General features: G+C 44.1%; 1 protein-coding gene across 7 annotated transcripts in view; it reads right to left on the reverse strand.

The window, feature by feature from the left end:
• Positions 1-2,917: 2,917 nt before the first annotated feature.
• The window catches only part of dicer1 (dicer 1, ribonuclease type III), a 38,403-nt gene continuing 17,480 nt past the window's right edge, over positions 2,918-23,840 (reverse strand). For all 7 annotated transcript variants that reach the window (XM_076106932.1, XM_076106929.1, XM_076106931.1 and 4 more), the window contains 15 exons: positions 23,674-23,813; positions 22,706-22,885; positions 22,357-22,570; positions 22,087-22,240; positions 21,797-21,979; positions 20,801-20,906; positions 19,554-19,729; positions 15,514-16,279; positions 13,833-13,985; positions 12,238-12,873; positions 11,800-12,055; positions 8,649-8,917; positions 6,795-6,957; positions 6,545-6,620; positions 2,918-3,808 (listed from right to left, as the gene is read on the reverse strand). In XM_076106932.1, coding sequence (XP_075963047.1) covers positions 3,622-3,808; positions 6,545-6,620; positions 6,795-6,957; positions 8,649-8,917; positions 11,800-12,055; positions 12,238-12,873; positions 13,833-13,985; positions 15,514-16,279; positions 19,554-19,729; positions 20,801-20,906; positions 21,797-21,979; positions 22,087-22,240; positions 22,357-22,570; positions 22,706-22,885; positions 23,674-23,813 — 3,659 coding nt within the window. In that variant the 3' untranslated portion in view covers positions 2,918-3,621. The remainder of the gene's footprint in view (positions 3,809-6,544; positions 6,621-6,794; positions 6,958-8,648; positions 8,918-11,799; positions 12,056-12,237; positions 12,874-13,832; positions 13,986-15,513; positions 16,280-19,553; positions 19,730-20,800; positions 20,907-21,796; positions 21,980-22,086; positions 22,241-22,356; positions 22,571-22,705; positions 22,886-23,673; positions 23,814-23,840) is intronic.

The following is a 23,840-nucleotide window of genomic DNA, read 5'->3' on the forward strand; positions in this document are numbered from 1 at the left end:
TCATATGTACACTTCCTTCCATCACTCCCTTCACACTGACATGAGGTAAAGTATGGCGGCCAAGTGCAATGCTCAATTGTGCTACATGTACAAAAAGAAAGAAAGAAAAACAAAAACACATAGCCATACGAGAAAACGTAGTTGGCTCTGACTACCTCATCTTCAGCCCCCCCCCCCCCCTCAGTTTAACAACAAAACATACAAGACTGTTGGATACTGATGCCACTTAGACTAGATTAATCCTTATTTACATCAGTCACAGACAAAAATAGAGGGTGTGGCACCGTATGAGTCATTTCACATTCTGTTTTTGCACCCCCCCCCCGTCCCTTTCAGAGACGTACAGATAATTAGTGTGCTGAGCTGGTGGGAAAGTCTAAATGGCTGCGTGTGTGTGTGCTACAGACTGGAGGGCCACATACACTCAGTAAGTTTAAAGTGGGACATTATTTCTGTAATGGGGAAACTAACTGCATATCAAAGAGGTACTGTACAGGTGGACTTGAGAAATAATGACAGATTGCACTCTTTTTACCGATTGCATAAAGAGACGCACTTAAGTTTCATGGTGCAACCGAGCTCACGTACGTCTGTGACAAATCCTCACTTTAATATTTTAAACTGTATGAGGCAAAGAAACTGTACTCTTGCAATCTGGTTAATATCCAACTCAAACCTGGAAGAATTGGTGTATTCGGGCCATTGTAGGTCAAATAAATAATGGCAGTGGGGGGGGTTCTCTAAATCATGACTATTATCTCGAGACAGTTCACTGTTTTGTACATCTGTGACTCTAATCTCAGTTTCCACACACACACACACACACACACACACACACACACACACACACACACACACACACACACACACACACACACACACACACACACACACACACACACACACACACACACACACACACACACACACACACACACACACACACACACACACACACACACACACACACACACACACACACGAGTAGTGAAAAAAGGTTCTCATAAATTTCTCTCCCGGCTTCGTAGTTTTATTCATTTCGTTGTACCTACAATGGCCCACAGAGAAGACAATGACTTTAGTTTGCTTTTATGACATAAGACAAATGACTGACGAAATGCTGACTCAGTGAAACAGAAGCCTGCTGTAGACGGTTTGGTTAGCGGAGTAAACAGACAGAGAGCTACTGAACTTGTCTCGTCTTTTGAGGTAGAAGCACCTGTTGGTGGGATTATACGACTAGATTAACACAGTTTACACACCACGCAGGTAAAGGTCTCCTTCAGGCCTAATTTATGAAGATAGTTGTAAATCAAGTATATTCCCCTCTGCCTGTACTTTTCAGAGAAATCCAACATTTACGAGTGCAATCTGATTATCTCAACAAGCATTTGCCCATCTGATCAATCAATCCTCTGTTTTTACCCAGAATTCAGAAGCAGATTCTGAAATTAATAGCTAGTGAATGAGAACAAATGACTTTCCTACGTTGACGCAGCTCTCCTCTGCAGCTTGATGGCTGACGAACGGGACAACCAAATCAAACAGATCTCCAAAATAAAAGGTCAAATAAAGAGGTATTATAGTTACAGTGCAAAAGAAGATGAGAAATTCAAGCTTAATACAAAAACATAGCACCAAACAAAGAAGAAAAAAAGACAAGAACATGCATGCAATTAACTGAGGTATTCAAGTGAAAAGGGACTTATTGATGAGGGGAGGAAAATAAGGACATTTAGAGAGAAGCTAAATTTGTTGAAACAGAAAACAAAAAGCGTCTGGTATCCGTATCCTCAAACTGGTAGTGCCACATCGGTCATAGCTTTGGTACATACGGGATGTGAGGAACACTAGGGGGTTGAAACAAATTGGCCTTTTTCACAAAAAGAAGACTGTATTTGAGAAAGATTCTGAGCCTTAACACGAGTATCCAATGTGGAAAAGTCTGCAGCATATCGAACGCGTGTACGTCTTCCTCTTCTCATATCAAACCGGATGATTGGCTCCGTGGAAAGACATGTAGTGCGCGAGAATAAGCGACTCGATTAGTCCGTATCAAAACATGTTACACCGAATCATCAAGATAATGCCGCTGATGTTGAGTCTCGCTCTCACACTCTACATATATCCATAGATTTAGAACATTTATAGAAGCAATCCAGTTGTCATGGTTTATACATAAACTACAAGAACATGCAACCTCAAGTGCGGGTAAAGACGACTTTAAATTACAGTAACTGGGAATGTTGAAATTCCTATCCCGTTTTGCAGGAGGGAGCGTCTTAGCATCGAAGGCCAAGAATGTCATTAATGTATCTTTTTTTTTTTTTTATTTATATATATATATATATATATATATATATATATATATATATATATATATATATATATATATATATATATATATATATATATATATATATATATATATATATATATATATATATATATATATATATATATATATATATATATATATATATATTTATATATATATATATTTATATATATATATATATATATTTATATATATATATATATATATATATATATATATATTTATATATATATATATTTATATATATATATTTATATATATATATATATATATATATATATATATATATATTTATATATATATATTTATATATATATATATATATATATTTATATATATATATATTTATATATATATATATTTATATATATATATATATATATATATATATATATATATTTATATATATATATATATATATATATATATATATATATATATATATATATATATATATATATATATATTTATATATATATATATTTATATATATATATATATATATATATATATATATATATATATATATATAAATATAAATATATATATATATATATATATATTTATATATTTATATACTTTGCTACGTATATGATTTTGGTGTCAACGTCACCACACAATTCTCAAAGTAACAGACCCTAATGGAATAAGTGCAAAAATGATTAAGAATACCATTTCAAGACAGATTTCACACAGAAGTGCCACCGGGGTCTTGCTCCAGTGGGATCCGTCAGCCACGTCTGCGGTTGGGGCGACTGGCACTAGTGCACAGGCTGAGGAGTTTAGCGTTTAGTTGTTGTTCTTTCTACATACTTTGATTTACACCTTTTGATTGAACTATGTACAATCTAATACTACACAATAAGCATAAGCCTCATCTCATTGACAGAATTTAAGCAAAAAAAACCTAAACCGGTGAGGAATAGAGATTGCGACCTGACCTTTTAAACACTTTGCTGAACGTTAATAAAGCACTCATGTGATTACACAAAGCGGAGAGGGAAAGCAAAGATTGTGTTTGCGCAAAAAAAAAAGAAAGAAAAAAGATCTGATGTGAAATCTGTTGAGAGCTCAGTTCTGCTTCTTGTGTTGCGTCTCCTCGGTTGTGCCGTCGCAGGGCTGAGGATGCAGGGCTGAGGATGCAGGGCTGAGGATGCAGGGCTGAGGATGCAGGGCTGAGGATGCAGGGCTGAGGATGCAGGGCTGAGGATGCAGGGCTGGCGTTGCGCTGTCGGGAAGCTGGTGTTGGGTTTGTTCTTCTTCCCACCGTTAGCGTCAGCAGCTTAGGTGCTAATGCTGAGAGCCCGGTTGGTTTGGACCTGAGGTTGATTGGCTTTGAGGCTGCGCAGAGCTCGTCGCGCTGCTGCCGACTTGGCGATCCGGTAGCTGCGGCCGACTCCTTTGAACTTGCCCTTACCGACGACCTCCACCGTCACCCGGACCTTCCCGTCATACGTCCTCTCTGCAGGGCTGCACACAGAGGAACGGGAACAGGGTGTCACATTGTAGATGCCAGAAACAGGCTGATCGGAGATGGACCTTAATCCTAATATCTCATGTTCCCAATACAATGCCGACTCAACACTTCCTCCACAGTCACCTGTTGTCTTGATAGGTACACCAGTAGTTGTACTTTCTATGCTGTTATTTCTATAATTGACAGTATTGTTGTCCGTTTCCTTTCTTTTATCCTAAGTTGTTTGTGTCATAATTAACAGACAGAAATATTTCCATTTTACAATGAAAACTTCTTTTTTTTAAATCCACTCACTTTTAGAATTGCTGTCCAGTTCATTAAAATGCTTAAACACTGATGCTTCACATTCTAGATATTCTAGGGCCGGATATATTCCCAATGACATGTTTGTCAAAATGAAGAGTTTATGCAGTAACATCTTTTAGTTTGCACACTGATGGACTACAAGGATACTACAGACATTCACATCACACCAACCCTCTCAGCTCTGTGGATTCTGAAAGTCTAATTTGCACTTTAAAAGGGAAAAATCACTCTCTTTCCCGGGCTTTTATTGTGAAAAATCTGGAGGGAAATGTTGAGTTTCATAGACAACAACTATACGATAAACAATGACTGGAATAACTGGCGAGTATAAGCGAGTACTGGACATGAATGAATGAACGTCTTCCTGTGACAGAGAAACTCAGAGCTCATGTGTCTCACAGTACAGGTCCTCTCAAACACCCTCACTAGGTTGTGTTTTAGCAACCGCACTTCATTTCTTTGGTAACTATACTTCTGATATTACAGTGTTTGATTTAGTTTAATGTGACTCGCTGATTTACGACCAATAACGGCACATTTTGTTATTTGTACTATGTTTATCAAATTCCTTTTATGGCCATGTAACAAGGCTGCTCTGCTTTTACAATATTAAATGTCTTTTTTCTATTCTGTCGAAGTCAAATATAAATGCTCTTTATACCATTTTGCCAGTGGCGGGCCGTCAGGGCCTGCAAGGCCTTCTCTGCTGGCCTAAACAGAATCACAAAGTTATATCTTATTATCTTATCTTATTATCACTTATTGCATTCCTTTGTTTCTGCACTGTACGTTGGCTCTGGTTTATGCTCTTAGATGCTTGTTTGAGGTAGGGACATGCACTTATTACTTCTGGTGACTAGTTGTTCTCTCGAAAACCGATGTTGAATACACTTATTGTAAGTCGCTTTGGATAAAAGCGTCTGCTAAATGACTAATGTAATGTAATGTAATATCTATTTTATAATTTAATAATCTTTCTTATATACACTACATGTATTATAATATATAAAAATATTTTCCCCATTATCTTATGTTCTCATTGCACAGCTACTGTCTTCCTCAGTTGCTCTGCTTCCAGTGCAGCTTGTTTTAAGTAGAGCTTTTATCCAATCAGATTTCACCTCTGTGTCTCTAGGTAAGAAGAGAGGCAGAGGCCTGCAGACTCACACCTCCAGCCAGTGCAGATTAAAGTAAATGGAGACGATATTGTTGATTGTCATAGTGTTCAACCAATCAGATCTTTAGTTTGACATGTTGGGCATATTCTTTGACGTGTCAGAGCCTGCTAGCTGGCCTATAGCTACGTCAGCATTACATGCCGCTCAGTGTTCATGTACAGCTCTGCAGTGAGGTGCAGAGTGTGCTGTGATTGGTCAGTGGGCGAGCACGTGACTATTGGAAAACGAAACCTAAGCAGAGGTTTAATCAGAGTAGTAAGAGTTCAAATTGAACGTTATGGAAGAAATGATGACATTTTCTGCATTTTGCTTGGTGTCGATTTTTTTTTTTTACCTAGCTTTGTTTTTTTAACACTCCTCCTCCTCCTCCTCCTTCAGAGGAGAAACGGATTTGTGAGTTGGGATTTAACTCTTTGTTAACAAAGAAAGGAGCATGGACTTTGTCTTTAAATAGTGAACAGCAGCTTTGGTAAGTTAAATGCATTTGTTTTTACATCTGCAGTAGCTTTAATATGCTTGTTTATATATTATTATTAGTACAACTTGTTTTTATGAAGATGGATTTTTGTTTGGTTTAATATGTGATAGGAACCATTGTTACGTCCTATGTTGCTCTGGGGACATATTTAGCTGGTGCCAGTGTTGGCAACTTGGCGACTTTTCAAACCCTCATGGAGACTAAGTGACAAATCTAGCAACTTGTTCTGGTGTTGGAGACTTTTCTGGTGTTTTGACTCTGACGTGACAGCACGTACGTTCTGCACTGTGGTGAACGAGCAGCTGCCGTGAGCCGCCCCAAAGCACTCACAGGCTCCACTCTCTTGCGTAGCAGTCCTAGCTGAAGTCAGAGCAGAGAGGAGACACACTCTCGGCGTATTCATGCATCTGCACTCTGCAGTTAGTGTATTTATAGGTGTTGAGCAGTGAAGGCCCAGGTATACAATGCACGGCCCACCACTGCATTTTGATGATTTTGATTAAATATGAGACATGATTATTTATGACAAATATATATATATATATATATATATATATTTTTTTTTTACAAAATAGGTTTGTTGTACTTGAACTTCATGAAACATTCAAACTGTACTGAAATTCATAATGCCACAAGTTACATTAACAATTAGGTCTTAAACAGTCATTAACCCCTATCCTTTCATCTGTGCATAGCTACAATGAATATGTTCCATAACATATTCCATATGATAAATGTAATAGGTGTCATAGGTGCTGGTCTCCTACCTGAACTTGGCAGTTTCTGGTTCCATCTCCAGCAGCTCCCTCACAGGAGAGCGTGGCACATTGGCAGAGAATTTCTCTGGAAGTGGTGAGGAGATAAAAAGGCGTCATCATAAACATCCTCACACGTCCACCCAACTAGAAAAAATCCTGAATGTTTGCAATCACCCACTCATGCGCGAACTGCCCAACAATCATGACTGGCAAAATAATGAATGCGTAGATAAATCAATGTGCCTTCACTCCTCCTCACCTATAAGTGGCCTCATCATTGGATAATACACTTGCCACACCGTCTCCAGTGACATCCTGCTGTCCATGTAAATTGCTCCGGCTAGGGACTCAAAGATGTCCCCCATGGCCTTGGGGACCTCGATGTCCTCCTCCTTCTCCTCATCTTCTTCAGAGCGACGCAGCTGGTTGCCAAAACACACAAAAGGATATTTTGAATCAGCACGACAGAAAGCTTTTCTGTTCAACATGACAACGTAAGCTGGAGGCAGAATAATTCTCTCAACACGTTAGTTAACACTGACTTACAAGTTGTGTTGGCTCGTTTTTGAACAATGACTGAAGACATTAAGAGTTTCCCTGACGATGTACAGACACTCACTCTCCTAAAACGCAAGTGTTACTTGAGAAAGTTAACCTTAACCAGTGGCACCAGATTACATGCTGACTCAGAGTCCAGACATTTAGAGAGAACCCGAGCCTGGATGCCTGGAATTATCCTGCAGCAAAAGTTGCTCGGCTCCTGGTATTGCTGCTAACAGCGTTGTCGGGGGCGTGGCCATTCGGAGGATGCTGGTTGTTTGGCTAAAGCCCTGACATGCTGCATGGGATTGAAGAAGAGTTTGGTTGTAACGTTAGCACATCCAGTATCCAGCAGTCAATGAGCCGCGGCCTGTAAAGACCTGCTGACGACGACATGATGGACTCCGTAAGCAGAGCCCGGGATCTCCACAATCTCTGCTTTCTTCTGCTTGATTCTATTATCATGAAACAATCATTTGTCACTGACCAAATAAAATGCAGATACTAATTCACAGTGAAAAGCATCAGGTTGCAAGAGGAAATTAACAGCGTTAGACTTTGAAAACCTCTTTTGGGTTCTGACATCCGGATTGGCGAAATACAAGGACTCAATAGATAGCAAGGCTCTGTACACTAAACAGCTTAGGTAGGTGTTTCTCAATCCTTTCTCTGGTTAAAATGACAAATGTCCCTTGCAGCAGACCATATCAACAGTCATTTATTAAAACAAAGTACTTTGATGCAATACTAAAGTGAAATGACTCTGCTGTCAGGTTTGTGCGCTCTGTAGTAGACTTATGATGTGGTAGCTTCCCCTTAAACATCCTCATCATCATCACAGATGAAATTCGTTGAGGGTTGCAAAATTCCAGGAACATTCAAGGTGGAAACTTTCCATGGGAAGTTCTTGGAAATTTCTGGAAGTCAACAGTTAAATAAAATATAATAATTATTTACACTATTGTATGGTACAATGTTTATATTGAAATTGTGCCAAAACTTCCCATTGACATTCTACAATCATTTGCAACCCTAAAGACGTCCAATGCAGACAGTGAGTGAGAGTCTGGGTTTTAATGCATTTCATAAATATATGAAGGGAGCGTTAAGTTGCTCTTTAAACCATTCACTGACAGACTACATGCTACATTTACAGCTTCATCATGTAGTCATGAGGAGTGAGCCCAATAGTGAACAGTGAGTGGTACCATACTGTATTCCTGCAGTACAGTTCTTTATTCCTTTCAGCTGGATTGTCAGTATGTTTGTGTATGAGCCTGCTGTCCCTGGGGCAGAGGAGTACCTCTCTCCAGTAGAATGAGAGGAGATCTGGTGCACAGATAGCCATTTACAGGCTAATTAAATCCAACTGCTAAAAGCATTGGCATATGAAACAGACTCATAGAAGCTGACAGCCTTGTTATTTAGACAGAACTTCTTTTTTTTAATACTGACTATTATTTTAAGGGGGTTAAAAAAAACTACTCCAGCAAAGATTAGGTTTCTTCCTGCAGGGCTTTGTTGTTCAGTACCGATGCTAGCTGTGGGTTTTCTTGGGGGATACAGGACTCACCTCGGAGTCCATGCCTTGCATCTCGTTCTTCTCCAGCTGAAACTGCACAAAGTCGTCAATGACGTGGAAGAGCTCCGGCGAGATGGCCTTGAAGTACTTGTGGTAGTCGTACTTGACGGCCAGAGAGGCAAAGATGGTGTTGTTGACGAGTGCTGAGCGCAGGTCGGTCAGCACGCCTGGAGAGTGCTGCCGCGGATCTTCATAAAGGTGCTTTGTTATGAGGTAGTCTAGAATTGCATCGCCAAGGAACTCCAGCCGCTGGTAACAGTCTGAAGAGAAACAAAATAAACGGTCATACCGTACATGTGGGGAGGTGACATTTGAATACAAGATTCAACATTTAAGCACAAACAATTGACTAACAACAAACCAACAATGGATTAAATGGTAAATGGACTGTACTTGTATAGACTTTTCTAGTCTTCCGACCACTCAAAACACTTTAACACTACATGTCATCATTCACCCATTCATACACTCATGGGAGGGGCTACCATGTAAGGTGCTACCTGCCCCATCAGGACTATAACATTCACACACCACAGGCACAGCTACGGGAGACAGTTGGGGTTAAGTGTCTTGCCCAAGGACACATTGACATGGACTAGTGGAGGATCGAACCGCCGATCCTCTGATTGAAGGACGACCCGCTCTACTTCTGAGTCACAGTCAAATGACCACGGGTAATCTGAATAGTGTCACAAGCCCTCAGACAATTATCACAAACTCTGCTGAGCATATCCCAGTCTCAACTCTCAACACATCCCACTCTCAATTCATCAAAATCTACAACAGCAACTAAAATTTTTAGACGGAGCTCCATGGTGACTAGTGCTATTTTTAGAACACGCCTTATGGGCGACTCGCGTGGTCTCTGCGGGCACCGTGGTGGCTACCTCTGGGATAGATGTATCTGGATGGATAGACGGATGAGTGGATAGACGGATGAGTGGATAGACGGATGTGTGGATAGACGGATGTGTGGATAGACGGATGTGTGGATAGACGGATGTGTGGATAGGCGGATGTGTGGATAGGCGGATGTGTGGATAGGCGGATGTGTGGATAGGCGGATGTGTGGATAGGCGGATGTGTGGATAGACGGATGTGTGGATAGACGGATGAGTGGATAGACGGATGAGTGGATAGACGGATGAGTGGATAGACGGATGAGTGGATAGACGGATAAGTGGATAGACGGATAAGTGGATAGACGGATGAGTGGATAGACGGATGAGTGGATAGACGGATGTGTGGATAGACGGATGTGTGGATAGACGGATGGATGTGTGGATAGACGGATGGATGTGTGGATAGACGGATGGATGTGTGGATAGACGGATGGATGTGTGGATAGACGGACGAATGGATAGACGGACGGATGGATAGACGGACGGATGTGTGGATAGACGGATGGATGGATAGACGGATGTGTGGATAGACGGATGGATGGATAGACGGATGTGTGGATAGACGGATGGATGGATAGACGGATGTGTGGATAGACGGATGGATGTGTGGATAGACGGATGTGTGGATAGACGGATGGATGTGTGGATAGACGGATGTGTGGATAGACGGATGTGTGGATAGACGGATGTGTGGATAGACGGATGTGTGGATAGACGGATGTGTGGATAGGCGGATGTGTGGATAGGCGGATGAGTGGATAGGCGGATGAGTGGATAGACGGATAAGTGGATAGACGGATAAGTGGATAGACGGATAAGTGGATAGACGGATGAATGGATAGACGGATGAGTGGATAGACGGATGTGTGGATAGACGGATGGATGTGTGGATAGACGGATGGATGTGTGGATAGACGGACGACTGGATAGACGGATGAATGGATAGACGGATGGATGTGTGGATAGACGGATGGATGTGTGGATAGACGGACGGATGGATAGACGGACGAATGGATAGACGGACGAATGGATAGACGGACGAATGGCTAGACGGATGAATGGATAGACGGATGAATGGATAGACGGATGAATGGATAGACGGATGAATGGATAGACGGATGAATGGATAGACGGATGAATGGATAGACGGATGGATGGATAGACGGATGGATGGATAGACGGATGGATGGATAGACGGATGTGTGGATAGACGGATGGATGTGTGGATAGACGGATGAATGGATAGACGGACGAATGGATAGACAGACGGATGGATGGATGAATGGATAGACGGATGAGTGGATAGACGGATGAGTGGATAGACGTATGGATGTGTGGATAGACGGATGGATGGATAGACAGACGGATGGATAGACGGACGGATAGATAGACGGATGGATAGATAGACGGATGGATAGATAGACGGATGAATGGATAGACGGATGGATGGATAGACGGATGGATGGATAGACGGATGGATGGATAGACGGATGGATGGATAGACGGATGGATGGATAGACGGATGGATGGATAGACGGATGGATGGATAGACGGATGGATGGATGAATGGATAGACGATGGATGGATAGACGGATGGATGGATAGACGATGGATGGATAGACGGATGGATGGATGAATGGATAGACGGATGGATGGATAGACGGATGAATGGATAGACGGATGGATGGATAGACGGATGGATGGATAGACGGATGGATGGATAGACGGATGGATGGATAGACGGATGGATAGACGGATGGATGGATAGACGGATGGATGTGTGGATAGATGTGTGGATAGACGGATGGATGTGTGGATAGACTGATGGATGGATAGACGGATGGATGGATAGACGGATGGATGGATAGACGGATGGATGTGTGGATAGATGGATGGATGTGTGGATAGATGGATGGATGTGTGGATAGATGTGTGGATAGACGGATGGATGTGTGGATAGACTGATGGATGGATAGACAGATGAATGGATAGACAGATGAATGGATGTGTGGATAGACGTATCTGGATGGATGGATGTGTGGATGTATAAATGGATCAAGGGGTGGACAGGATGGATGGAATTTTTGCCATCGTCCATCGACAGTCATATAACATATCTAAACAAAGATTCATGTCTCAATGCCTTGACATCCTTTACCAGCAACAGTTTTCATAACCAGATGCTACTTCTAATCCCCAAACACTGTACAGTAAACTGACGCTGTGAGGTGAAGTCTGACCTGTGATGGTGTTGTAATGGTAGGAAGCGTGGGTGAAGGCTTGCAGAAGGTAAGCCTTGTTCTGAAAGGTGTAGTTGATCTTTCTTTCGAAGTTCTCGAAGCCGGAGATGAGGTGGTTGAGAGTTCGCTCTGCATCTGGATGGTCCAGCAGGCAGCGGGGCGGGATCTTCAGCCAGCCGTAGCACAGGTCGATGGCGGTGATCTGACAGCTCTGCACCACTGTTCCAGTCTGGGTCCCTCTCTCCAACGGTAACACCTGATGTCATCGAAAAACAACTCTTAATACCTGTGTGACAGCTGTGAAACTTCCTACACAAAGATGTCAAGTCATGTTGGAGAGTTTCCACTTTGTCAGTCATATAGAATGCCTGCTCTCTCATGAACTAGCCCCCACTCTAGTAGAAAGTACCATTGCTGAATCATGAAGTACATGTTTACCTTGAGGCCTAGTGAGCAGAGGAACATCTGGGCTGCTCTCTCTCCACAGCTGGTCAAGTAGCAGCCCAGCAGAGCCTCCACGCAGTCAGCAATGCTCTTGTCGGCGATGCACTGCTCCGTGTGCAGGTCGTAGGAGATCGACTGCTTGCCGAGCTCTGCGCCGCAGTTCTCCTCAGACGGGTTCCAAAAGCCCACCACGAAGTCGTCCTCCTCCCCGGCCTTACTGGGGTCCAGGTAGCACATGGCGTCCCACGAGCTGTAGTCGAACTCCTCTGCGGTGGGCGCGCTGGGCACCGGCTCCGAGGGGTAGGGGGCTGCGGTGGGGTGGTGGGGCTTCTTGGGGGGCTTCCACTCGTACGGAGACTCCGTGGTGGGGGAGGAGCTTGAGGCCGGGGCGAGAGGGGGAGGGAAGCCACTCAGCGAGATCTTCTTACCGAACGCACCAGATCCCAACAGCATGTTGTCGATGAACTTGATGTGCTCCTTGTAGTACTCCAGATCGTCCTCCATGTTGACTTCGTCCTTTGGCTCGTCCTTCAGCATCAGCTCACTATCCTCGTCCACCTCCTCGCCTTCCTCATCGTCCTCATCATCGTCATTTTCAGGCTGCCCATTGCCCAGAAGCTCCTCTTTGGCCTGGATGATGGATGCAATCATCATCGTTACAACGTTCATCCCTACACTTCATAAGGATACCAGTCAGTGTGCAAAATACGGTTGATTGACACTTCAGACCCCTGAAAGCCTAGACTGCTACATTTTGGGGGTGTCTATAATCATAAGACAATTATTTGTCACATGCAAATGTCACTAAAATGCTCTTTGAAAGCTTAACAATTTCCAACAGTTTTCATCATTCAAACAGCAAAACATTTATTCACAATATGAATACTGAGTTCGAGAGACAATTTTCTACAGTAAATGACACAGGAGACGTTTGAAATATATTTGAAGTTGCTGCCGCAAGGAATTGTGGGGCGGCATTATCTTCTTTTCTTTCATAAAGGATGGTCCAGTGTGTCCTTTGCTAAAGGAGATAAGAAAGGAAGCACTGGAGCACCTTTCCTTAGCAGTCAGAGAATTGGATCAGCTCTTATCACGGCTGCCACTTTGATACGTCCGGGTCATTTCACTCAGTTAGGAACCCTCCAGAACAACAAGGCCTTTTTGGCCGTAGTCATTGACTGTGTATGCAGTGAGTTATGATAAACTGAGATGTTGTATGTTTCTCTGAATTCTTCACCTGGAATTGTCTTTTAGTCACATTAAGCTGCCTTGTTGTACCAAGAGCTACATTGAGATATTATAATCATCATCATCTTAGTGTAATAGCACTACATGTTGTTTTTACATTTATTATAATATATTATAGTCTAGACTCAAACATGTGCTGCCTGACAAGGTGAAAGCCTGCCCTCTAGTGGGCTGAACACATCATAACACTGACAAGATCCATGACAGAAATCAATGCATGAACGTGCTACATTTGTGAGTCACTAAGCACAAGCATTCTCTTACACACACACACTGCTAATTCTTATTTCCTCCCTCTGCAGTGCAGTATAAAGTGGAGAAGAAGCATGAAAGCCACTGACCTCCTCCGAGTCCAGTTTGTCTGTGCTGCTCTTGTCCTGGTTGACCACGTAGCCAGGAGGCAGCCAGTTCACGGGGGGGTCGAAGATGGACACCACCATCCTGCTGGGGAGCCCCTTCTTCTTCCCCAGACGGTACAGGTTACAGTTACTCACCTAGAGGAGAGGGTTAGAGGATGACTCGAGACCTGTGCACGCCATCGTCAATAACTTCATCACATCGAATGTGATTGGTTCCTGGATATTTAGTGAAACTAACGAGAAGAGCTGACCAAATCAAAAGATGCACTGAGTATTAGTCTGCTTTCACCTGTAAATGGACTGTACTTGTATAGCGTTCAGTCCACTAGATGGTGCTGAGTTATTTTCTGGTGAGGTCAGCAAAGGTCCCGGGTCAGCGTGATTGGTAGGAAGTTGGTCAAAACAAAGACATCTGGCCTCACAACGGGGTTAAATCTGCCAACAGTAGCCAGGCTCATGGGGAGAGTGCAGCGCATAACTGTCTCTCTGCCCTTGACGTCCACGCATCGCAAGTTATACTGAGTTATATAACTCTTATATCCTACTTATATAAGTTATAGTTCATATACTGAGTCCACACGTTTGCATTTAGTTGAGTTGGACTATGTAGTAACACAAACAGTTCAGTTTGTCAGGTTCATGCAACATTTATGACACTGTTGGTCAGTCTGTCTGCTTGACAATCCTATTTTGCTGCAATAAAAATGATTGAAGTGAGATGAACAGACTGAAAACTTTATCTTATTAGATAAAACATGTTGACACAGTTTTCCTTTGGGGACATCATTTGAAGTTAAAAAAAGTAATAAATCGCAATATAGGCCTATGTTATCACAATACTCAGAATATCGCAGTATCGTGATAATATCGTATTGCGGGACCTCTGGTGATTCCCACCCCTACACTACATGTCAACATTCACCCATTCATACACTGATGGGAGGAGCTACTATGTAAGGCGCTACCTGCCCATCAGGACTATCTAACATTCACACACCACAGGCACAGCTACGGGAGACAGTTGGGGTTAAGTGTCTTGCTCAAGGACACATCGACACGGACAAAGGATATTTGTCACTAATAATGGAAAAACGTTTTCATAAATCAACTAACTCCAATAAAGGGGAGGTGCTACTGGAAGGATAATAGTCAGTGCACAGCGGGTCAGCTGAACATGCAAAAAATGTCACACTTGTCCTTCAGCGTGTAGTTGTAAATTACAAGCAAGCATACACCCAAACAAGTAAGAAAGATAACGCTTCTGTAAATACGTAAATCTGTTTTTCTGGAGCTTTTAGCCAAAGAGTGAGGACTTCTAGAGTGGGAGGAGTTTGCTTCATTGCCATGGTTTCAGCGTGATCATGTGAGCTAAGAAGGAAGTCTCCATGACAAATGAGCAAACTTCCGCTTATGAAGGCCTCAAAATAAGGGTGAAAGCTCCTGAAAAACAATGTAACAGTGTAAGAAATAGCAGCTTTAACTGGAATATATTTTTACATTTTTATTTTTTAAATTGTGTGCTATGTGTGCATGTTTTCCTAAACTGTTGCAATCAGCTACTGCGACACAACTTTAGCATTCAGAGAAGCAATAAAATGTCTTCAAACTGTCAATTCACTTTTGATACTCTGTCGTCCTCATAATAAGTCATGAACTGTCTCACCTTCTTGCTGCGCATGTAGCTAAGCCGCCCCTCGTGAGCATCGGGGTAGGTGCAGAACAGGTACGTGGTGATGGCGTGCTTGAGGAAAGAGTCTCCGAGCATCTCCAGCCGCTCCAGGTTGAAGCCGTCGCTGGCGTTGGATAGGGTCAAGGCCTGCAGGATGAGGCCCGGGTTGGGCCCCAGGCTCTTGGGGGAGTCTCCGGTCTGGGCTTCGAGCTGGGGGACAGCAGTCGGATCAGGAGAAGGTGCTGTGGAGGCGTCTGGACCCGTGGCCGCCTGGCTGCAGACTGAGGTAGCTTTATATGCGTGGTGTGAGGTCCTCCCCGGTGTACATTCATCACTAGGCTGCGGAGGACTGGAGCTGGGCTTCTTCGAGCCATGAGAGGGCTGCACGGGAACTGAGGTAGTGGTTTGCATTGATTCAGGACTCTGCAGCCCAGGGGAGCGGGGCTGGGAGCGTTGGCAATTGTCACGTTGGTGAAGGTGCTCGTCGTGGTGGCCGTCGTCATCACAGTCGGTGAATAGGGCAGTGCCGTTGGTTAGGTTCCTCGTGCATGTGGCTGCTCCGGGCTCGGGGGCTGCTTGGGGCCCCTGCTCGGGCTGGGAAGAGGGGTGACTACTGGGCTGAGTGATGGGATCGGGGTCAGGGCTCTCAGTCTCTTGGTGCGTACAGTGACCCTCGTCGTCCTCACTGCCGGAGTCAGGACAGGAGATGAACGTTTTGCAGTTGATGGATCTCTTCCAGCCAAAGTCCAGGTTTGGGTACCTGCCCCGACACACCCCCACACCCCCACACACACACACACATTAGGATGCTGGGAAACTGCTCAACAGGATAACAAAGAAAATGCAGAAAAAAAGTTTTTTTGTTCATTTATTTTTTTAAATGATTAAACGGCTTATTGGCCATAATTCTTACTTTAACAGTTAAGGCAATCAAATACTGGCATATTGCCAATAAATAACTAAAATAAATAACTAAAATGTCTGTTATAAATGTAAAGTATTTCTGTAATGCTCCATCATAAGACTGTACAGTGAATGTAGCAGGGCTTAAAACCTGTTAAGCCCGAGCGGCCCCCCGGGGGCTAGGGAGAAAGTTTAGCATACAGCGTGTCTAACAATGCACTTATCACAAAGGAATATAATGATGTTTCACATCAAATTAAACAACGGAACCTGGGCTACAAGAATATGTAAGCCGTTTTTACATGATCCAAACACAACTCAAACACCAACTAAAAGAATTACCAAAATATCATATTCATATTTCGCCAGGAGTGAGCTCACCCAGCACATTTCAGGACCTAGCGATCGAAGCTACATGCTAGCAAACAAACCGAGATGACAAAAAGCAAGCAGATTCCACACATATCCGTAACATCTCTCTCCACCAAAGCATCACCGAGATATGAGCCAACGAACAGCAGCAACACAAAACGCTTTATCGCTTTACGGTCAGCAAATTCTTCTTACGAAGAAAAAGCATTTTTCCCCGCAAATCAACACTGATATCTGTTCAACGTATATCTTGTGTCTCACTCAAATCATTCCGGACGTTTAGTGGGGCCGTTCTGAGCAGGAGTGAGGATTTGACTTTCAGCATATCGGATCCTACGCTTCAAGATAGATGGCGCCTTGTTGATTCCGATTGGCTAACAGTGCTGTCGATCTCGTCCTCGTGGGTATAGCTCAATTCTATTGGCTATAACGCTTCAAATGAGGTGTCAATCACTGAAATCGACCAATAGGTTGCTGAGATTAGAGCCCTACGTACTCACAGGGGGCTGACATCGAGAAAAACTCCAGTACGCAGAGAGACACAGAGAGGACTCAGAGAGACACAGAGAGGACATAGAGAGACACAGAGAGGACTCAGAGAGAGACACAGAGAGGACATAGAGAGAGACAGAGAGGACTCAGAGAGAGACAGAGAGGACTCAGAGAGGACTCAGAGAGACACGGAGAGGACTCAGAGAGACACAGAGAGGACTCAGAGAGACACAGAGAGACACAGAGAGGACACAGAGAGGACTCAGAGAGGACTCAGAGAGACACAGAGAGGACATAAAGAGAGACAGAGAGGACACAGAGAGAGACAGAGAGGACTCAGAGAGACACAGAGAGGACTCAGAGAGACACAGAGAGGACTCAGAGAGACACAGAGAGGACTCAGAGAGACACAGAGAGGACACAGAGAGGACTCGGAGAGACACAGAGAGGACTCGGAGATACACAGAGGACTCGGAGATACACAGAGAGGACTCAGAGAGACACAGAGAGGACTCAGAGAGACACAGAGAGGACTCAGAGAGGATTCAGAGAGACACAGAGAGGACTCAGAGAGACACAGAGAGGACTCAGAGAGGATTCAGAGAGACACAGAGAGGACTCAGAGAGACACAGAGAGGACTCAGAGAGGATTCAGAGAGACACAGAGAGGACTCAGAGAGACACAGAGAGGACTCAGAGAGGATTCAGAGAGACACAGAGAGGACTCAGAGAGACACAGAGAGGACTCAGAGAGACACAGAGAGGACTCAGCGAGGACTCAGAGAGACACAGAGAGGACTCAGAGAGACAGAGAGGACTCAGAGAGACACAGAGAGGACTCAGAGAGACACAGAGGACACAGAGGATTCAGAGAGACAGAGGATTCAGAGAGACACAGAGAGGACTCAGAGAGGATTCAGAGAGACTCAGAGAGACACAGAGAGACACAGAGAGGACTCAGAGAGACACAGAGGACTCAGAGGATTCAGAGACACAGAGGACTCAGAGAGACACAGAGAGGACTCAGAGAGACACAGAGAGGATTCTGGCTTTCAAAATAAAGCCAACACTGCTGTATTTGGATGTATTGAACACCATTAGTGATATACAAGTGAAATATATAGTTTGGTGCATGAGAAATTCAAATGGCACAGGTGGTGCCAAAATGACCATTTTGGAGACCTCGCCTGAACTCTGTACTAAAACCTCTCTAATTTTGTTCTGCTTCACTTTATCAAAGTCAGACTTTGCAGAGAGACTCTTCACATATTGTGCTATGATTTGGGAGAGGTTTAGACATTCAGCTGCATCATTCCAAAGAGATAATAATCCTGAAAGTGCTTTTCTTTTTTAGGCGAACCTGAAACTTTTCAATTTGTGCTGTGTCCCATCTTCATTTACTCTTAACCAGTAGCATATATACTGATATTTACACATCTGAACAAATCTCACAAGTGTTCCCTTTATGATAACACCAAACTTATTCACATAGACCTTGTGGTTCCAGAGATATACTCTTATTAGTATGGGTATGCAATTTTCGAGCAGAGGCCTATAAAATAGGTTAACCTTTTTAAAAAAAAGGTTAAGCACTTTAATTATATGCTTTAAAGTTGTGTCGTCTACGATTGAGTGGGCCCGCATATATGCAGCTATGATGAAAAGATTCTCTAATCAGCACATTCTGGTAAAATTGAATATTAGAAGTGTATCCACATATATAACCGACTTCAGTTTAACTTTCGGCATACCATTTCACACAATTTGTGTACCATTGAGCTTCCTTACCCCGGCAAACCGAGGTAAACCAACTAGAATGCTACGACTCAGCAAAAAGCTGACAGCAACTGGTGCGCTGCAAAAACATGTTCCAGGTAAAAGTCGCGCTCCAGAACTTCTGTTCTGCTTGTGCGAGTAGTAGATATTAACAGCTGTTTGGGTCTCAGGGGGATCCAAACAGTTCGATTCAAATACAGGTACTGTTACACCCCTAGTATTTACCAATACACACCAGCGGCGACATCTCTTGATTCATTCTAACAGAGTAAGCAGGTGTCTTTCAGTACTACCAGCGTACTTCATGTGTTGCATCCTAACACTGTGGGAGATTATGCATAAATAACTTCTGTGCAATTGAACTGCAGTGTTACAGTAGAGTAATATAGTGTAAGGCCATTGTTCCATTCATTACGCAAAGTCCTGACTCAGCAAATGGAATAAGTGAACGTATCATTAGGAAGTCATGTGTTAATGTATGTGATGGAGACCTGAAGTCAGGGGGCAGGGTCCGGGCTCCCACTCCGGCTTCACTGGCTGTCTGGGCTCGGAGCTCCTCGGCGGTCAGAAGGCAGTGGAGGCGGTAGAGGATGCTGGGCAGACACACTGCTTTCCTCCACAGGGAGGCGGGGATGGGGTGGATGGCACACAGCTCTGGAACCAGGATCTGACAAGCACAACAGTAGTTTAGACCGGGACTGTTGCAGGACAGACCGTATGGAAGGTAACGTGGCTGAAACTCATTTCTGTAGGTGGTCACACTCACACATACCCTTTTTCCACCAAGCGTAAATGGGGTTTTTAAAGTGGGGAAAACCCACTAAAAGTAGACGAGTATGCCTGACTTTACTTTTTCTTGTGCGTCACATTTTAAACGAAACAAACCACCGAGGTTTTTTTATCCGCTAAATACCCGTGGCTACTGCAGAGTCATTTGTCCCTGATGAATGCAGATTGCAATCTTTCCCGCTGAAGACAAAAGCCCAGATATTAGTGGCTGTTAGATTTGGTGTGTCTGAAGCCCCTTTCCCACTTGACTAAAAAACCCTAAGTTCATACAGGGACTGCGTCTGCTTCTTTTCAGGTGATGACTAAACCAGATTTGTATCTGTGCAGAGTCATACATTACATGATTAAACCATATTTAATAGCTTCTACTGTTAAAAATGATGAAAACGGCTCAAAAACTAAATAAAAAGCAACCTTTGAAATAAACCTGAATTATCTATAGTTTATGCCCATGTCTGTCCAAAAGGTCCTCGCTTCATCATTTCACGTACATACACGTGAACAACACATGTAACCATGGTAACTGAACACATCAAAGATGATGACATCTGCCTCAAAGTACTTAGGAGACATGAAAATCAAAAAAGCATGATGACAGGCAGGCTGATGAAAACTAGAATGCGTCTTCGGTGTTGCTGACAAATTTAAATCCCACTGATCAGTGAACACGGTGTGAGCGAGCGCTATATGGAGGGGTTTGTGTTGATTCAGGTGAAAATGTAGACCAGGAAGGTGTAACTAACAGATCCACGAATATCAAGGTTTATCAGACATCAAAACGCTGCACAGCGCTTTATTACACCCACAGAACTCTAAAAATCACTTTTACCCCTTCTCTACAATTACAGTGTACACGCGGTGCGTTACTGGACTCACTGACATGAATGAGGGGGCTGTGTTTTCCAGCACAGTGCTGCCATCCTTGTGACCACCACAGAGGCACCGTTACCTGTTTGTTCTGCAGACTCTCCCACTTGGCCTTCCTCTTCTCTGCACTGCTGAGGGGCAGGGCTTTGCCCTTCTGGTTCAGGTGTCGAGGGGTTAACAGGTTCAGTCTGAGAGCACAAAGAAAACAAGCGCCTCGGCTTTAGGCCTGTCCCAACACAACACATGTACAACGTGCTGTCAGTACACTGGGGCTTTATGACAAATTTGGCTTTTGCTAATCATATAAGAGAAGACTCAGGTTCAAGGACTGACTCAAAGTATTGTGAAAACCTCCTATAACAGTGCAGATCCAGAGGGATCGAGTTATTTATTCCTTGCACTTGTCTCCCTTGTCAAAACCTGGCTTCTTAATTACCCACAATGCAACTGGCCTGCGAGGAGCTTGGTGGGAGATCCGGGTGTGGTTATGCTAGTAGCAGCCAATGTATCCTGGAGCCTCTACTAGCCTGTAGCAGAGATGAGCAGCAGGCTACAAGGGTCTGGTTATATCACTTCTTTCTGACTCCAACCAACGCTGGCTCGAGTGACATCACTTGAGGACATTCATGAGATTTCACACAGTTCCCTCTGAGCACACTTAAGGCTTTATACTACTTGAAAACCCTGTAAAACACAGGCTGATGTGTACAATTGGTGGAGTTCCATTGAACACATTGTGTAACATAGGGCAAGATATTGAAAAAAAAAAATGAAATTGCAATGATTTTTTCTGCGATGTATATTGTGATATGAAAGAAAAAAAAATGAATTTTCACCCTACATTTTCTAGACTACATTTCAAATCTGATGAACTTTGCTTGTGCTCTAGTAAACAATATAATCATAAACGCATAGGTTATATAGATTTCAATGGTGATGACGTGGCAAAAAAAGTCACACCCACAAGCCGCACAGGGCCGATGGGACCCCACCTGTTGAAGTGTAATTATATAAAAAACATCCAAATGAACAGCGGTTTACAGCTATATCTAAGTGTCAGGATCCCGGTGCTGCTGACCTGGAGGAGGTGTGGTCTACGTCCAGAAGCGGCTGGTTCAGGTTAGACAGGTCCAGGTTGTACTTGGTTTTGTAGTACTCGGCAAACGTCTCGTACTCTGGCGAAGGAAACTTACTGAGCGGCGTCAGGTCTGTGTACACATCGGCAACGTAGAAGCGGTGAGGCTGGTCAAAGTTACGATACCTGGGAGGGAGGGAGAGTGAGACATTATGTATTGAGTCATTATGAGTGAGTCATTATGTAGCTCAAACCAGTGACATCAGGAGCATTTATACAAGTAACCATGGTACCTTGGAATGATAACAGCATCCTGGTAGTCCTCCAGCTTGAAGGTGAAGGGGTTCTGCTTGGTGTACTGAGTGGTAGGAATGCCGGTGCGGGCCTCAGACTTCTCAATGTCCTCCATGAACATAAAGTCCATATCTAGAGTGTGGGAGTCCCCAACTGAAGGAGTCAAAGAAGCGGCCAGAGAGAGAGAGGAGAGAGAGAGCACTGATAAGCATCTGCACACGCCAGGACAAAACCATCCACCGAGCTCTACCGAGAGCGATTCTACTCACCGACATTCAGAGGTAGAACGCAGTAAGCCGAGTCAGACAGTGTGGGCTTGAACTCCAGCGCCGGCTTCTCCAGGCGGAGGATGTGGGAGAAGATGTACTGGTGCAGGCGGGTGATGAGGTCGAGCTGCACGGTGGTGAGCGCAAAGCCAGACTTCTGCAGCTCGATGGAGATGGTCACCTCGCCCGAGCGGGTGTACACCGGAAAATGGGGGATCTGGACAGAAGGAAAGCACCACCCATAACCGATGATGAGAGGACGACACTGAAGACATTTCTTTCCTTGGATAAGTGAATAAAGGAGGTGAAAACATGTTAGTCTGGTCTGAAAGGTGTTAACCGGGTGGCGTACTCGAGGTATGGGTTTGGCAGTCAGGATGCCGAAGCACCTGGTGGTGTCCTCCGGTGGGTAGAGCTTCCTCCTGCGGAAGTTGAGTTCATCAGGGAGAGGGGTGGTGAGGACCATCCCGATCACATATAGGTAGTAAGTCTGCTCTGGTACAGCGTAACTGTCCCGTAGACACTCTGGTATCTGAAGAGGACAACAACAACAAATTATTCTAGAGGAGCATTCCTAATTGCTTATTGTTCATTGACATGTACATCATTTGTTCTGCATCAGTAAAACAAGTATGCGCCCGAAAAAGTTTGCTTTGCGTGTGACCTCGTCATTACAGGTACACCAAAGCTAGGGACTCAACCTGCAGCGAGCGCGGGGGGGCTCTAACCGGAGGATCGCTGTAACTTCTCCGCCTGTATTGCAGCACGGACTTGTGTCATTAAAGCAGCACAAGCACACACTGTCACACACGTTTCTTCTAACTAAATTGTATGGAGAAGAGTCCATGAGTGCTGAATATTTGTACTCCTGGTGCTACCTCACTCAGTGTCTCCTCGTCCTCCTATGTGAGTAGACCTTCCTCAAAGTCTCCCCCTAAACGGCGGCGTTTTAAAACTGATGTCTCTGTGTATTACGAAACTGGTCTCTGGCGTTGCTCGGCAGCAAGCCTGTGAGCAATGCATCCTGGGAGGCTTCTGCTCGGCCCTTTTTCTACTCCGACAAGCCACGGCGACGGCTGCTATGGGATGGCTCGTCTCCATGACGTGACTCGGGAAGCACTCGGCCAGACATCTCTCCATTCTGGATGGAGGGCATAGTGCTGCATCAATGGTGTTTGTGTTGTTATTGAGTGTGTGTTTGTCCCATTAAACAAACCAGAGACATACATTGTATGTACATTGGCTTTGCTTTGCGATGCTCATTCTCATCATCCACTGAGAGTCAGGGAACTCGAGCTGTAAGGGACGAGACTTTCTTACGGCTTTAGGGTAGCACTGCCTCCTCTTGGTGGAGCCGGGCCGGCCTGGTACGCTGGTCTCCTCCTCATCGTGGAGGTCCAGCTCCTCCTCATACTTCACCGTCTCCTTACCCACCGGCATCAGGTGATCATCCAGCTCACCTGGGAGGAAGAGAACAAGAATAACAA

Source organism: Anarhichas minor, unplaced genomic scaffold (assembly GCF_050575085.1).
Source record: "Anarhichas minor isolate MPS153535 unplaced genomic scaffold, ASM5057508v1 ptg000037l, whole genome shotgun sequence".
Classification (NCBI taxonomy): Eukaryota; Metazoa; Chordata; class Actinopteri; order Perciformes; family Anarhichadidae; genus Anarhichas; species Anarhichas minor.